This window comes from Callorhinchus milii, unplaced genomic scaffold (genome assembly GCF_018977255.1).
Source record: "Callorhinchus milii isolate IMCB2004 unplaced genomic scaffold, IMCB_Cmil_1.0 Scaffold5, whole genome shotgun sequence".
NCBI classification, from domain to species: domain Eukaryota; kingdom Metazoa; phylum Chordata; class Chondrichthyes; order Chimaeriformes; family Callorhinchidae; genus Callorhinchus; species Callorhinchus milii.
The window spans coordinates 43,550,283-43,563,556 of NW_024704746.1; the positions used below are offsets into that span (position 1 = coordinate 43,550,283).

General features: G+C 43.6%; 1 protein-coding gene and 1 non-coding gene across 17 annotated transcripts in view; one reads left to right on the top strand and one right to left on the bottom strand.

The window, feature by feature from the left end:
- Positions 1-13,274, top strand: part of nrcama (neuronal cell adhesion molecule a) — a 174,947-nt gene that overhangs the window by 134,550 nt on the left and 27,123 nt on the right. For all 16 annotated transcript variants that reach the window (XM_042335660.1, XM_042335664.1, XM_042335668.1 and 13 more), the window contains 11 exons: positions 394-505; positions 834-1,000; positions 1,225-1,372; positions 2,070-2,194; positions 6,364-6,465; positions 7,788-7,985; positions 8,845-8,915; positions 10,364-10,589; positions 11,598-11,713; positions 11,809-12,013; positions 12,514-12,636. In XM_042335660.1, the coding sequence (XP_042191594.1) occupies positions 394-505; positions 834-1,000; positions 1,225-1,372; positions 2,070-2,194; positions 6,364-6,465; positions 7,788-7,985; positions 8,845-8,915; positions 10,364-10,589; positions 11,598-11,713; positions 11,809-12,013; positions 12,514-12,636 (1,593 nt within the window). The remainder of the gene's footprint in view (positions 1-393; positions 506-833; positions 1,001-1,224; positions 1,373-2,069; positions 2,195-6,363; positions 6,466-7,787; positions 7,986-8,844; positions 8,916-10,363; positions 10,590-11,597; positions 11,714-11,808; positions 12,014-12,513; positions 12,637-13,274) is intronic.
- Positions 4,383-4,454, bottom strand: trnat-ugu. The gene has a single exon. It is a non-coding gene; the product is annotated as a tRNA-Thr (tRNA).

The window sequence follows — 13,274 nt, forward strand, 5'->3', positions numbered from 1 at the left end:
TTCCTGGGACCATCAAGTCCGTGTTTCTTTCAGATACTCAGAATAATATCCCATTTGGATAATGGCAATTTTCTTCAGAGACTGATGTATGCAGAGCATAATTTTCAGTCAATCTTGTATTAGGTTTCAGAATGCTGTATGTTTCCCACCACCAGAAAAGAACATTCACACTGCTATGAATGAGGCTTAATTTATACCTCACTTGTCTGATATGAGGTTGTCTGAGTATTCTTAGCAAATGTTGCATTCACCTGAATCTGTAATGTGCGATCCTGTGAATTCATCAGTCTGTACCACTGAAACGTGTGACTCCAGTGTTTGGAAACAGTTTTTTTTAAAAGAAAAGTCTGTAGATTTCAGGCATTGATGTGTTAAATGTTTTTGTATTTTCAGCTGAACCTCCTAGAATGCTTAGCTTCAGTGACCAGGTCTACCAGGTTATAGCCAACAAGCCTGCTTGGCTGGATTGTGCATTTTTTGGATCCCCAATCCCCAAAATCCAATGGTAAAGACATTGTCAACACAGTTTCACATGCTTTTATAATCTGGTTAATTCTTTTGAGACAAGTGCCTCTGAATCATTGGCAGATCTTTTGCACCATGTGCACCACCTTTTGAGATACACATATGTATGTGTGTGTGTGTGTGGGTGGGTGCATGCACGCACTTATACATGTATGCGTACATACAATACTTACATATATTGTACATACACAGACATACGTACACTGATATGTATACACACACGCATGCACGCATGCACACACACACACGTTGCTCTTATTAGAGAGTTGCACAGATTTACTTATTCCATTTGTTGTCTTGAACCGCAGGTTCAAGGATGGGCATGGCAGCATTCTATATGGTGATTCTTACATTTTCCATGACAATGGCACAGTGGAAATCATCATTGCCCAGAAGAACAACAGCGGAACATACACCTGCATCGCCACCAACACACTGGGAGTCGCCCACAACCAAGCCTTTCTGGAGGTCAAAGGTGAGTTAGTTTTTAGGACTGTGTCAGGATGTCGTCGTGGCTGGTTGCTCTGAGAAGGCATCGATGGGCTTCCTCCTCAAACCATTCCGAGCACGGGGTGATGGTGTTCAGTCCCGAATTCCAGGATGTGAACAGAGACGTCGCTTTCAAAACATTTTCCACAAACACACAAAAAAATTCAGGGTTCTTTTGTTTAAAAATGGTAAACAAATGTTAACTTGCAGATCCAACTACGATCATCAAACAGCCTGAGTACCAGTCTGTGGAGAAATTGGGCACCGCTGTGTTTGAGTGTCAGGTGAAGCACGACCCAACACTGCTTCCAATTATTATATGGCTCAAGAACGGTGAGGAGCTGCCAGACGATAGCAGGTAATGGAGACTCCGTGAAAATAGAGCCATGGATTGAAACACTGTTACATTTTCCCTGATCTCCTCCCACGCCCTGTGCTGTGCTTGGTTTGAGCCAGACCCTGAAAGGCATATATTAACAAAGATTTACAAAGAATGCATAGCACGGATACAAGCCACTTGGCCCAATCAGTCCGTGTCGGTGTTTACACTTCACGCGCATCCTCACCTCTTCCCCTCTCTCTCATGTGAAGGACTAACTTATGAATTGCTATCTACATCCAAGGCATTATATAAATGCAAATTGTTGTTGAATGGGTAATGAAGCTCAGTTTGTTGACCCTATTGATTCTCTTCCCTGTCTGTGAGACCGTCCCTTTTCACCGTTCCTAGTGTAATATTGGCTGAGAACTCACCGGCTGGGGAAAAGCCGGCATTGCTGATGAATGCAACAGGTAAATACCATAATGATCTATACCACCTGAAACCTGAAATAGGTCCTGCTTCGAATTCCACACATTAATAATCCGTTCAGAAGTAGCTGCTGTGCGGACAGACAACTGCCAACCAAATACAGCCGGGGTTCATTTGTTTGAAAGGATCAAGATCATGACAATCCTCTTACATGCCTGGGTAGCCAGCCAGCATTGGTGAGCACTTTGAGACGTCCTCCCCACCTAGACGTGAAATCAATGTAAATTACACTGTATAATTTCAGGCACCAGGTGTTTGGGGACACCTTGACTGTTCTTCATGTGACTGAAGAGGACCAGGGATCATACACGTGCATTGTGAACACCACCCTGGATGTGAACTCCGCTACAGCTGCCCTCACTGTTCTAGGTAAATTCAGTCTTGTTTCCCCCTTCCTGCACGACAGCGAGATGGTAGAATGTAGCTGGTTGTCAAAATTCAATGGATCTCTGATTATTTCCCGATATCTATATTGTCAGTGCCTCAAAGTTGAGGTGCGGAGAAACCTACCACACTGGACGATTCACAAAATAACAGGAGAAGGGGGGGGAAACAAGTGTCTACACTTTAATAAATACACTCACACCAATATGGCTGAATGTAACACTTGTAAACCTCTCCAGTTCGTCTTGCCTCTAACTACACAAGCCAAAACGCCCAAACAAATCTTGAACCAAACCGCACCTCCTTGCATCAAACACAAAGTTGGCCAAGTCACAATAAACAACGGGCATTTTGAAAATGGCACATGGTTTTGAGTGACTTCATCGCTAAACTGACTGAACTTATGATTGAAAAGCAGATGCTCTGGCATTTCATGGAATACTTTCTTGGTAAGATGTTGTGATTCAGAGAGGTTATGGTCAGATAGCGCAGAGGAGATTATTCATCTCTGTTACTGGTTGAAAGATGTTGTCTGCTTTCTCTTACTAACCACTACTAAACCCGAAACTTACTCTTCCTTCCAGCTATTTCCACAACTCCGGCTAGGCCTGACGGTAAACTAATGATAAGAGTCTGTCTGGACACATTTCGCTCTTTCATTTGATTTGATGTAGCTCTGGTATAATTTTGCAGCAGTGATGTGGCATGTGTCTGAGTTTATTTTAATCTCATCGCCATTTAAGGCTGAGCACATTGGGCTATAATGCTGACCCGGCTCAACATTGCTCCACCTCCATGTAGCATTTCTTTCTCATGCCACAAACATATGCCATTATTTGTGTGTGGGTGTGGGTTAGATACATTTGTTTCAGCCCTTCTGTGTCGAACTGTAGCTCTATTTGTGTTATGCGTCATTCACCTCCTAGGAATGGGTGAATCATGTTTTCACAACAGCAGCTTTCCATGTCAAAGTGTGGCAGTGAGCTCAGAGGATGTTCAATTCAAATCTGGGCTTTGCTGCAAAAAGAAAGTTCTCAAGTACCATTTAAGTCCATTATCAGGGATGCACTAGTATAAAGGCTGCTTGCCACCATTGAATGCTGCTGGGTTCACCGTCATAATGGCGCTCGAGAGCTGAGAGAATTCACTCTTTGAGAAAGGATGATCAGCCAGGCTCCCCTGCTCCTGATCACCATCCAGAGACCCGACTGGAAGGTTGAGGGTGTGCGGACAGGTCAGGTAGGAACAGGGTTGTGCCCGACTCTGATGCCTCCACGGCTGAATCGCCTGCGGACACTCGCTGACTGTTGAAGCTCACCGCAATTACAATAGCCACACTTGGGGGAGGTTGGAGGGTGCCTGGAACTGGGGAAAGAGGAGTCTACACAAATTCAGTAGAGGTGGAGGGAGGGGGAAGAAAACTTGGCAAGGGGGAAAAGGAATAGAAAATTTAAGTTGACACACAAAGCCTGCTGTGTGTTGTGACCTGCTGCAGAGCATTGGTAGATCGCTCATCGACAGCTGATTTGTGTTCTTGAGGGTGACATTGTTCAAAGTCAGGGTGGGAGGGTTGTGAAAAGCCACTGTGATGGGTTCTGTGGCTCTGACTGTGAATTAATGAATTACAGGAAGAAGACTGTAGCGGAGTTTAGCGCTGTTTCTTTGGCCTGTTTTATTAAGGGAGCAGGAGGAGAGGGTAAAAGTTCAGGGTTGCAAAGGGCCATTTCAGGCAGAGTCCAGGATATATTTCTTTACACAGAGGAACTATGAAAAAAGTGGTTGATGCCAGGATATGGGATTCAACTTGATGCTGGAATAGCAAGCCAGTGGGCTGAGCGTCTAGAAGGATGAGATCAAACAGGCTGAAGGGCTCTCTTTATCTAGACCTGTCTTGTGAAGTTCAAGCTATGACTGGCTCCCCAAAGGGAGGTTATAATAATAATAATCCTTGCATTTGATATAGCGCTTTTCACGTCGGGAGGACGTCCCAAAGCGCTTCACAGAACACACTGTAAAGTGAATTGACTGTATATTTGTGGGTGAACGCGGCAGCCAATTGCGCACAGCAATGTCCCACAAACAGTCGTAGATTGAAAATGACCAATTTATTATTGTTTTTGGTTTTGGAGGAATTATTATTAGGCGTGTGAAGTAAGGAAACTTGCCCAAGGTTTCGCCCTGCCTGGAATTGAACTCAGGTCTCTCGCTTACAAAGCGAGTGCTCTAACCACTGAGCTACAGGACTCCACTATGTCAATGATTGACCGTTCAGTTAAAAAAAAGTTTATGCTAACTTCACACTGACTCCATAAGCTGAGAAAAGGTGCACAGATCATTTAAACCAATGCGATCTTCTCCTTTTTTTAAAAAAAATCCTTTTAAAATTGGAACACTTTCCACTGATCTCCTGCTGCTTTAAGATGGATCAGATCTCTTTTGTAGATCATGCTGTTGTGAATTGTTTACATCACACGTTGTGGGGGTGGCATTTTCTGTGAAACTTTGCTGTCACTGCATGCACTTTATGGATCTTGCTGTTGAATGTTGTCTTGATCTGTTTTTGCTCAGTCTTTAGCCACCTTGTGAGTAGGTGTGTTTCTGTGTGACCCGAACGAGTGTTATTTGCAGAGGTTTGTACAAGTTTGTACGCTTTGTACGAATCGCAAGATTCCTGGTCAAAAAGAACGGCATGGCCATCTAATGTTACCACAGATAGACTGTTCCCACTTGTTGGGGAGTCTGTAACCAGGGGACACAGGTATAAGATAGCAACTAGGGGATCTAAGAGTATTTAGAAGAAACTTCTTCACGTGGAAAGTAATGAGAATGTGGAACTCACTGCCCAAAGCAGTCGTTGAAGCAGATAGTAAAGATTCATTTAAGAGGAAGCTAGATATACACATGAAGGGGCAGGGAATAGAATGGTATGAGAGGGAGTAAGGAGCGGGTGAAGGGGGTAGGGCAGAATTGCCAGCACGGACTAGTTGAGCTGAATGGCCTGATTCCGTACCATGCATTCCTCAAAAATCTATGCAAAATTACTTCTACATTGACAAGCTCAAGGCTTGGTCCTATTTTAAGTACCTAGTTAGAGCACACTTGGAATTATACGTCTCAAAGCACTTCACAGGATTTACTGTAAAGTGCAGTGACTGTATAATTTGTAGGCTAATGGTGCTCAAGTAGAGAAAGAGCTCCAGAAACAACTGTAAACGCTTGCGAGAGTGGCAGCCAGCTTTCTGGGCACACGTGCACCAAACTGATGACTTGGAACCACTGACTGATGGCCGGTTTTATGGCACGCTCCAGAAAAATGCAGGATGAGATTTAGTGGGCCCAGTAGGTAATGATGTCATGGTTAGGCCAGCAGAGTTTAAGTTAGCTCATGTCAATGTTTTATCACTTGAAATTTTAAATAATTCAGGGTAAAACGAGGAGAAGCATCCGTGCAGCCGAGCAGAATGTGAACTACATGTTGGAGGTCACGTGTGATACCTCATGAGCACGGCCAAGGGGAGCTCTACTGCAAACATTTGGAGCTGATTCACACATGAGCGAAGATGGCACTAGCACTGATATGATGGCCCAAATGGCCTCCTCTTGCATTTAGATGTAGTGACTGTAGAGCCTGTAGAATCTTTCAACCTTGCATGTGGCTGCAACAGCCCTGCCCTCGAACACAGCTGCGCAAGATCCCTGCTCTTCCGAGCTGCTTGCTGAACACTGCAGCAGATGCACAATGTATTTAGGTTATGCCAGGATTAGCACTGGATCTCAGGAAACGCAGGAGAAGCTCAACACATCAGCCAGGTTTGCAGGGCAATTTATAAAGCAGCCCCTCCCCCCACATTTCCAGACGCACATTTCTAACTAGTAAATAGCAATTCAAATAGAAGCCCTGGGCTATCACCAGTTGCAAAGACAGTGATTCAAGCAAACCGTGTTAAGCATGTTGCACTTTTATCTACGCCAGCCCCTCAAAGCAGATGGGAATGTCTTCCTGTCAATTGAGTATGAATGAGAGATGAAAGAAGCCCACATGCATGCAGTCACATCAGTTGCATCTATGCGCACGTGAATGTGACTTCAGGTTGGCGACAGGATTCTGTGTCAAACCTTTCTTTAAATTGTAATTCGGTGGTTGTTTCCCGCAGATCGACCCGATCCACCATCAGACCTAGAATTAACAAGTCCTCTAGACAGGAGTGTGCAGCTGTCATGGATACCAGGAGATGAGCACAACAGTCCCATTTCACGTAAGCAGTGGGGAAATGTCGCCTATGAGACATTTGGTGTCAACATATAATGCTTGTCGTTTTTAGCTTAAGTGCTAAGAAACGTGAAGAGGGAATGGGTTTGGTGGTGGAAGTACCACATTTCCTTGTGTTTACAATCAAGGACCATTTTCAAAGATATATTGAATATGTGCAAAACTTTGTGTTTCCTTCCCCAGTAATTAACATCATCAAACTTTTCATGACACTGAGGGTTGTGAAGATGTGGAATACTCTGCCGCAGAAAGCTGTAGAGGCAGAGTCAATAGGGGTGTTTGAAAGAGAAACAAACAGATACTCGGGTAGCAGAGCTATTTGGGGCTATGGTGAAAGGGCACTCATTGGGATTAACACATCTGTCCAGATTTTATAAATTGGTAGAAGAGGTTTAATGGGACAAATGGCTTCCTTCTGTTTCCTATGTTACTTTGCCGTTCTGTTTTTTGAAAGCCACACAGTAAGAATCAGCTAGAACATTCTAAGAGAGTGAATGATAGACACTTGGACAAAAAGCAACAACAACAAATTATATTGTGTCTTTCACGTCGGGAGGATGTTCCAAGGTGTTGCAAGGCGTATAGATAAAGGTAGTGAAAAGATCTGCCGTGATCTACTCAACTGGTGGAACAGATCACATGGACGGAATCGCTTCCCCCTGTTTGTGGATTAAATCCAGTACAAGTGACTCAGATCTCTCCATTACGGCCCAACTTTGTCAAATACTAGGCATCAAGAAAACGTGCCTTTAATCTCTGAAACCTCTAAACCTCTGGACCAGGTCTTTGCAAATCTTTAGCAACTGCATATAAGATGAACCAGCACATTTCAGCTTGGATTGCTGAGAAACTTAAAGTTCTGAGAAACTTAAGAAGTGAATACTGTATCATTTTGCTTAATTAGATTTTTTTGCAGAAAAAGATTTTCACTAAAGGTTTTAATCTGTTGAATGAACTAGAATTTTACTGGGTCTAGAATCGCAGAAATCTGTAACAGGCCAATTGACCCTCTGTATTCATGCCGGACGCCTTCCTCCAACTAAACCACTGAGCCAGTTCCTTGCTCTCTCATACCTTTCTTCCTCTCATATCTTTCTTCCACACTGCTCACCAGATTCCCTTTTAAATATCTCCACTAGATCATTTATATTATTAATATTATTGATATATATTAGCCTGGTAAAATATTCCATTATTTTAGTACAATGTTCCTGACTGTAAATTGTATAATTTTGATACAACTGAAGGCTGCATTCGTTGCAAGATGAACCTGTGTTATCCTCCTGATTTGTCCTGGTTTGGTCACAGATTTCATCATTGAGTATGAGGAGGACCAGTTCGAGCCTGGAGCCTGGCACCATCTAGTGGAAGTCGAGGGAACAAAGAGCACTGCACAGCTGAAGCTTTCACCTTATGTCAATTACCAGTTCCGTGTTATTGCCGTTAATCCGATTGGCAGCAGTGAACCAAGCTTACCTTCTGAACACTACTTCACCCAGCCGGCTGGTAATCACAGTAATACAATAATACACGTATTTAGTGTCGTGCCTTTCACGCTGGGAGGACTTCTCAAAGCTCTTCATAAGATTTATTGTAAAGTGAAGTGACTGTATATTTGTATGCAAATGTGGCAGACACTTTGCGCAAAGTGATGTCACGTACACATCTATGAAATTAATAACTAATTTTATCTGGAGGAATATCTCCTGCATCAATGTACTGCAGCGTCAGCCCAGAATTTGTGAGTTCAAAGTCCTGCTGTGAGGCTTGAATCTGCAACTTTCTGTCTCAGAACAGAGAATCCTGCCAACCAAGTCAGACAGGCAGCTAGTGAAACACATATAGCCAAAGGAGCTGATCCTGCAGCAATAAACTCCTTTTCAAAGAAAATAAAGTGGCTGAGTATCTGGTTCAGAGCATGGAACTTAATAGAGAGAGGCGCAGGTTAAGACAACGTTCTTGCATTTGGTATAGTTACAAAAAAAAATTAAGAACATCTTGAAGTGCTTCCCCAAGTTTTCTGTAAACTCTAGGTTCTATGTTTTTCTAGGTGAACACAGCTACCAATTTTCACATAGCAGTGTCTCACAGGCAGACAGGCAGTGAATTTTTTTTCAGTGGATTGCTGGGCTGGACTCGGGGAGAAATGACTCTCTTTTGGTAGCTGCACACTTCTCGCAAACAATGTTTTCTTTGTCACTGGAATGGCTTAGGTAGATCTGGTTCAGGTGATGGGTGCGAGACGTTGCCGACAGCTGTACTAGAGTTAGAACTCGTGGTTTTTTCTTAGTATTTTGATCCCAGCTCGCAGTGTTTGTCTTCCAATGAGGAACTACAATGAGGCAATGTGCCTTTTCTATTCCAGCGCCAGAAGATAATCCATCAAACGTGCAGGGGATGGGAACTGACCCAAACAACCTCGTCATTACCTGGAAGGTACAAACAGAATCTTGTGCTGGTAAAATCTGCCTGTCTGGATGCATTGAGGTTTCTTATGTTTAATACCTCTCTCAAAAGCACATGTGCAATTAATTTTACTGACCATTTTCCTTGTGGTGTCTGATAATAATAATAATAATCCTTGCATTTGATATAGCACTTTTTACGTCTTCTAGACGTATCAAAACGCTTCACAGAATAGACTGTAAAGTGAATTGACTCTATATTTGTGGGCGAAATACGGGAGCCAATTGCAGACAGCGGAGTCCCACAAACAGTCGTGGATTGAAATGACCAATTTATTATTGTTTGTTTTGAGGGATTATTATCAGGCGTGTGGAGTAAGGAAACTTGCCCAAGGTTTCACCCTGCCAGGAATCGAATCCAGGTCTCTCGCTTGCAAAGCAAGTGCTCTAACCACTGTGCTACAGGACTCCACAATTCTTGAAGGGGGAGGTTGAGGAGTTTAACCACCCTCACCGAGCTGGTTTGAAAAATGCGCTTCTCTGTAGGACGTGTGTCAAACAGAAATCCTTGTACACACACACATCAAAGAGCAGTTTGATTCACGTTAAGGTGTAGGTGTGATGTATTGGTCCAGCAGCTTATATGGTGTAAACCAGGGGTCTCCAACCGGTCGATCACCGTTAGGTGGTGTCTCGCACACACTCAACAAAAACAAGAGACAAGAGAGATTTACTACAGTTTAAACATTAAAGGTTATATTTTTATTTCCAACAACTGTGATGTTATTGACTCAATAACAACATCAGTTCTATCGCTCCTTCCTCTTGTCTTTTTGAACACCTAGTGGGTTGAAGACCACTGACATAAGCTGAACACCGGCTGGGTTTTGCTAAACACTCAATAGAAAACCGTAACTCACTGGGAAACACTGAGAGCCTTTGCCCTGTTTTCTGTGAGGTACAGAGAGCCAGTGGAGTCCACTCCAGTGTGCTCTGCCATCACACCGCCCTTCCTCGAGCCTCTGTTTTTGAGGAGAGACAAATATTTCTGGTGGGAATAGAGCAAAAGGCCCCTTGGAATGGTTTATGTGGATCAAACTGTTTGCCAGGCTTCAGTTATGAAAACTTAACAATAAATAAATCATATATTGGATATATATTTGCCTTTATTTGCCTTTATTACCCCACAAAATAGTCACTGCACTTTACAGTAAATTCTGTGAATAGTTTTAGGACGTCTTCCTGATGTGAAACACACTATGCCAAGTATTATTACATTATAATTATTATTATTTTTACACTGGGAGCACGTCCCAAAGTGTTCCATAGGAATTGCTGTAAAGTGCAGTCACTGTGTTTTGTAGTGAAGTAAGTGAGCTTTGTTTATTTGGACACTGATGGAATCCAGCTTGAGCTGGAACTTCACCAGTTGACTGGAGGTTGAGAGGAGGTTAATGGACTCTGTTGTTCTCTGTGCAGCCTCTGAAAGGCATCCAGCATAACGGGGCAGGACTGACGTATAAGGTCAGCTGGCGACAGAAGGACGTGGATGATGAGTGGACCTCTGTCATGGTCGCCAATGTTTCCAAGTACATCGTCTCGGGAACCCCCACGTTTTCCCCCTATGATTTGAAGGTGCAAGCGTTCAACTCGCTCGGAGCTGCCCCGGAACCCCAGGCTGTCACTGGATACTCTGGAGAGGACTGTAAGCACCAGCGCACGCGTTCACTGCGGAGGTTTCAGTCTGCGTTCGCCTGCGTTCATGTAAAACAAAATAGCCCCAGATTGCAGTAAAGAGGTCGGCTTTGAACTGTTATATTCTGTTCACCAGAAAGTCCTTGACATCAGCACCATTGTGTTGGAACCTCATTGCTTTGTTGCACAGTCATGACAGAGATTAGATACCTGAAATGAGAGCTGCGTACTTTTTTTACAATGTGGGGAGTGAGGGAGGTCACTGCAAGGTATCCCGAAAAAAGAAAGGACGCACATACAGTGCCTTTGACATGACAGCATCTTGCTGTATTTTACAGAATTTGTGTCAAGTATAGCAAAAGTAGGAATCGTTTGTATCAGGAATGTCTTGCACACAGCCAAAAAAACAAATAACCAATTCAACTAAAGCTAGAACACCTGGAGAAACTTGCTTCTCTTTTCACATAATGAGATTTTTAACATGCAGCTGAACAGGCAGATGTGATCTTGCATTTCATCTGAACGACGGCACCTCCAACAATGCAGCGTTCCCCAGCACTGCACTGAGTGTCAACAGATTGCGAGCTCAAAGTCCCAACAACTTTAACCCACAACTTTCTTTCTCAAAGACTAGAGTCTCCTTGATTCTGTCAGGCTGACATCTTGGGTTATTATTAATAAAAATCCTTGCATTTGATATACTGCCTCATCGGATTGGATCCAGAGAGAGAAATCAATTAACCTTAGCATTCATGAGAGAGAATTCATAAGGCATCAAGATGTGGGGGAACCAATAGGAAGAGAGGGGACAATGAGATTGTTGAACTTGACATTGCTTGGTTGCTACATGCAACCCCGTTGACAAATGCCACGTACAATGAGATTTTTTTTTCCACATCTTCAAAACCGTGTTACTCAGCAACAAGAGGAATTTCCCTCCTCCCTCTCCCCCGTCAAGTCCTGCTGACAGGTCCATAGATCAGTGAAATGAGTGACAGTTGTGTGTTTCTCTTTACAGTACCATTGCTGGCCCCTACTTCAGTGCGGCAGCATGTTGTTAACAGCACTCTGGCCAAGGTCCATTGGAATCCAGTTCCACCAGAAAGTGTTCTTGGATTTCTGAAGGGGTATAAAGTAAGTGAATAAAATGCTGTCTCTCAGCGACTGAATTGCTTCTGACAGTCGGTGCTTTTTTTGAAACGCTTAACGCTGTGTGTTTTGTTACACAGATCTACTATTGGAAAGAGCGAAGCCTGATCAAACAGAGCAGACATCACCCCGAAGTGAAGATCCTGACCTTTAGTGGAGACAAGAACCACGGGATGGTGCCTGGCCTGGATCCGTTCAGTGTTTACAAACTCAACGTCAGGGTCTTCAATGGGAAGGGTGTGGGTCCTCCCAGTGACAACGTAGTGGTGCAAACACCTGAAGGAGGTACTTATTGATCCAAACTGTCCTTTAATGTTAATTTCCATTGACGCTGGCTCTTAGTGAGGCAGGTTTGGAGCATGCTCCTGTCAGCCCTCAGTCCAACCCAGCATGACGAGAAGATACCAATGGTCCGCTAAGGCTTCAATCTTGCCTCCGATTTCGCTAATTGTCGCTAATCATGTATAGTAAAATACAATATAATTTACATTTAAACAACGCCTTTCATGTTGGGAGGACGTCTGAAAGTGCTTGACAATACTGGCTGGGGATGGGAGCGGGGGTGGGAGCTGAGGTTGGGAGCTGAGGAGGAAAAGATGAACAAAAGCGTGGTTAAAGATGTATGTTTGGAGGCATACCTTGAAAAACGGGAGAGAGGGAGGGAGGGTTTTGGAGGATCCTGGGGAGGGAATTCCAGAGAGCAGGCCCAAGTAGCTGAAAGCCCAGTCGCCATTAGTGGGACAGATAGAAAGTTCACATGCGTGTTCATATGTGCTTTTCACCAGTGCCCAGTTCTCCAGAATTTTTGAAGATAACCAGCCCGACACTGGATTCTCTAACCCTGCAGTGGGGACCTCCTGTCCATCCCAATGGCATCCTGAAAGGCTACATTCTGAAATACCAACCCAGTAAGTGTCCGCATCGTTGAGAACAGTGGAAACTTTCTCTTGTGACCTGAGATCTGATTTTCAAACGTTTCCCCACAGCATGTTGGCTTCCTTCGGCTGGTGTTTTCTGACCTGCTGACATTAAGTGAATTGCACTTTCCAGTTTGGTAGTTTGCACCTTTTTATTGAAGTTGAAGTTTTATTGAATTGAAGTTCTGACGTCAGAAAATTGAGTTGTGTTGATATCTTATCAATTTAATTTATGTGTATTTAATGTTTTACGAGATGCCTGAACTTTTTTTTTAATGTGCGAAAATCTTGCTCCACTTGTGTTGGCCTTTTCACAGTTGAATGCTCAACAGTGCTTCAGCATTGTAATGGGCCCATCATTTATAACAAAGTTACATTGCCAAGAGTTGTGGAGGCATGAAATTCATCTGCATTCATTCCACTCTAGCAGCGCAGTGAGAGCCATCTAGACCGCTGGATTCGGGCTGGGTGCAGTGCGAGTGTTAACCCTTTCCCTTAGCAGCAGAATCTTGCCATCGCTTTGATGTTTGTTTCTGAAGCGATGTGCTGTTACCACTGCCATTTGAATCCTTATTCAAACTGTATATGTCTGACATGCAACAATTGTGTTGTAAGGCAGTCAGCATTAG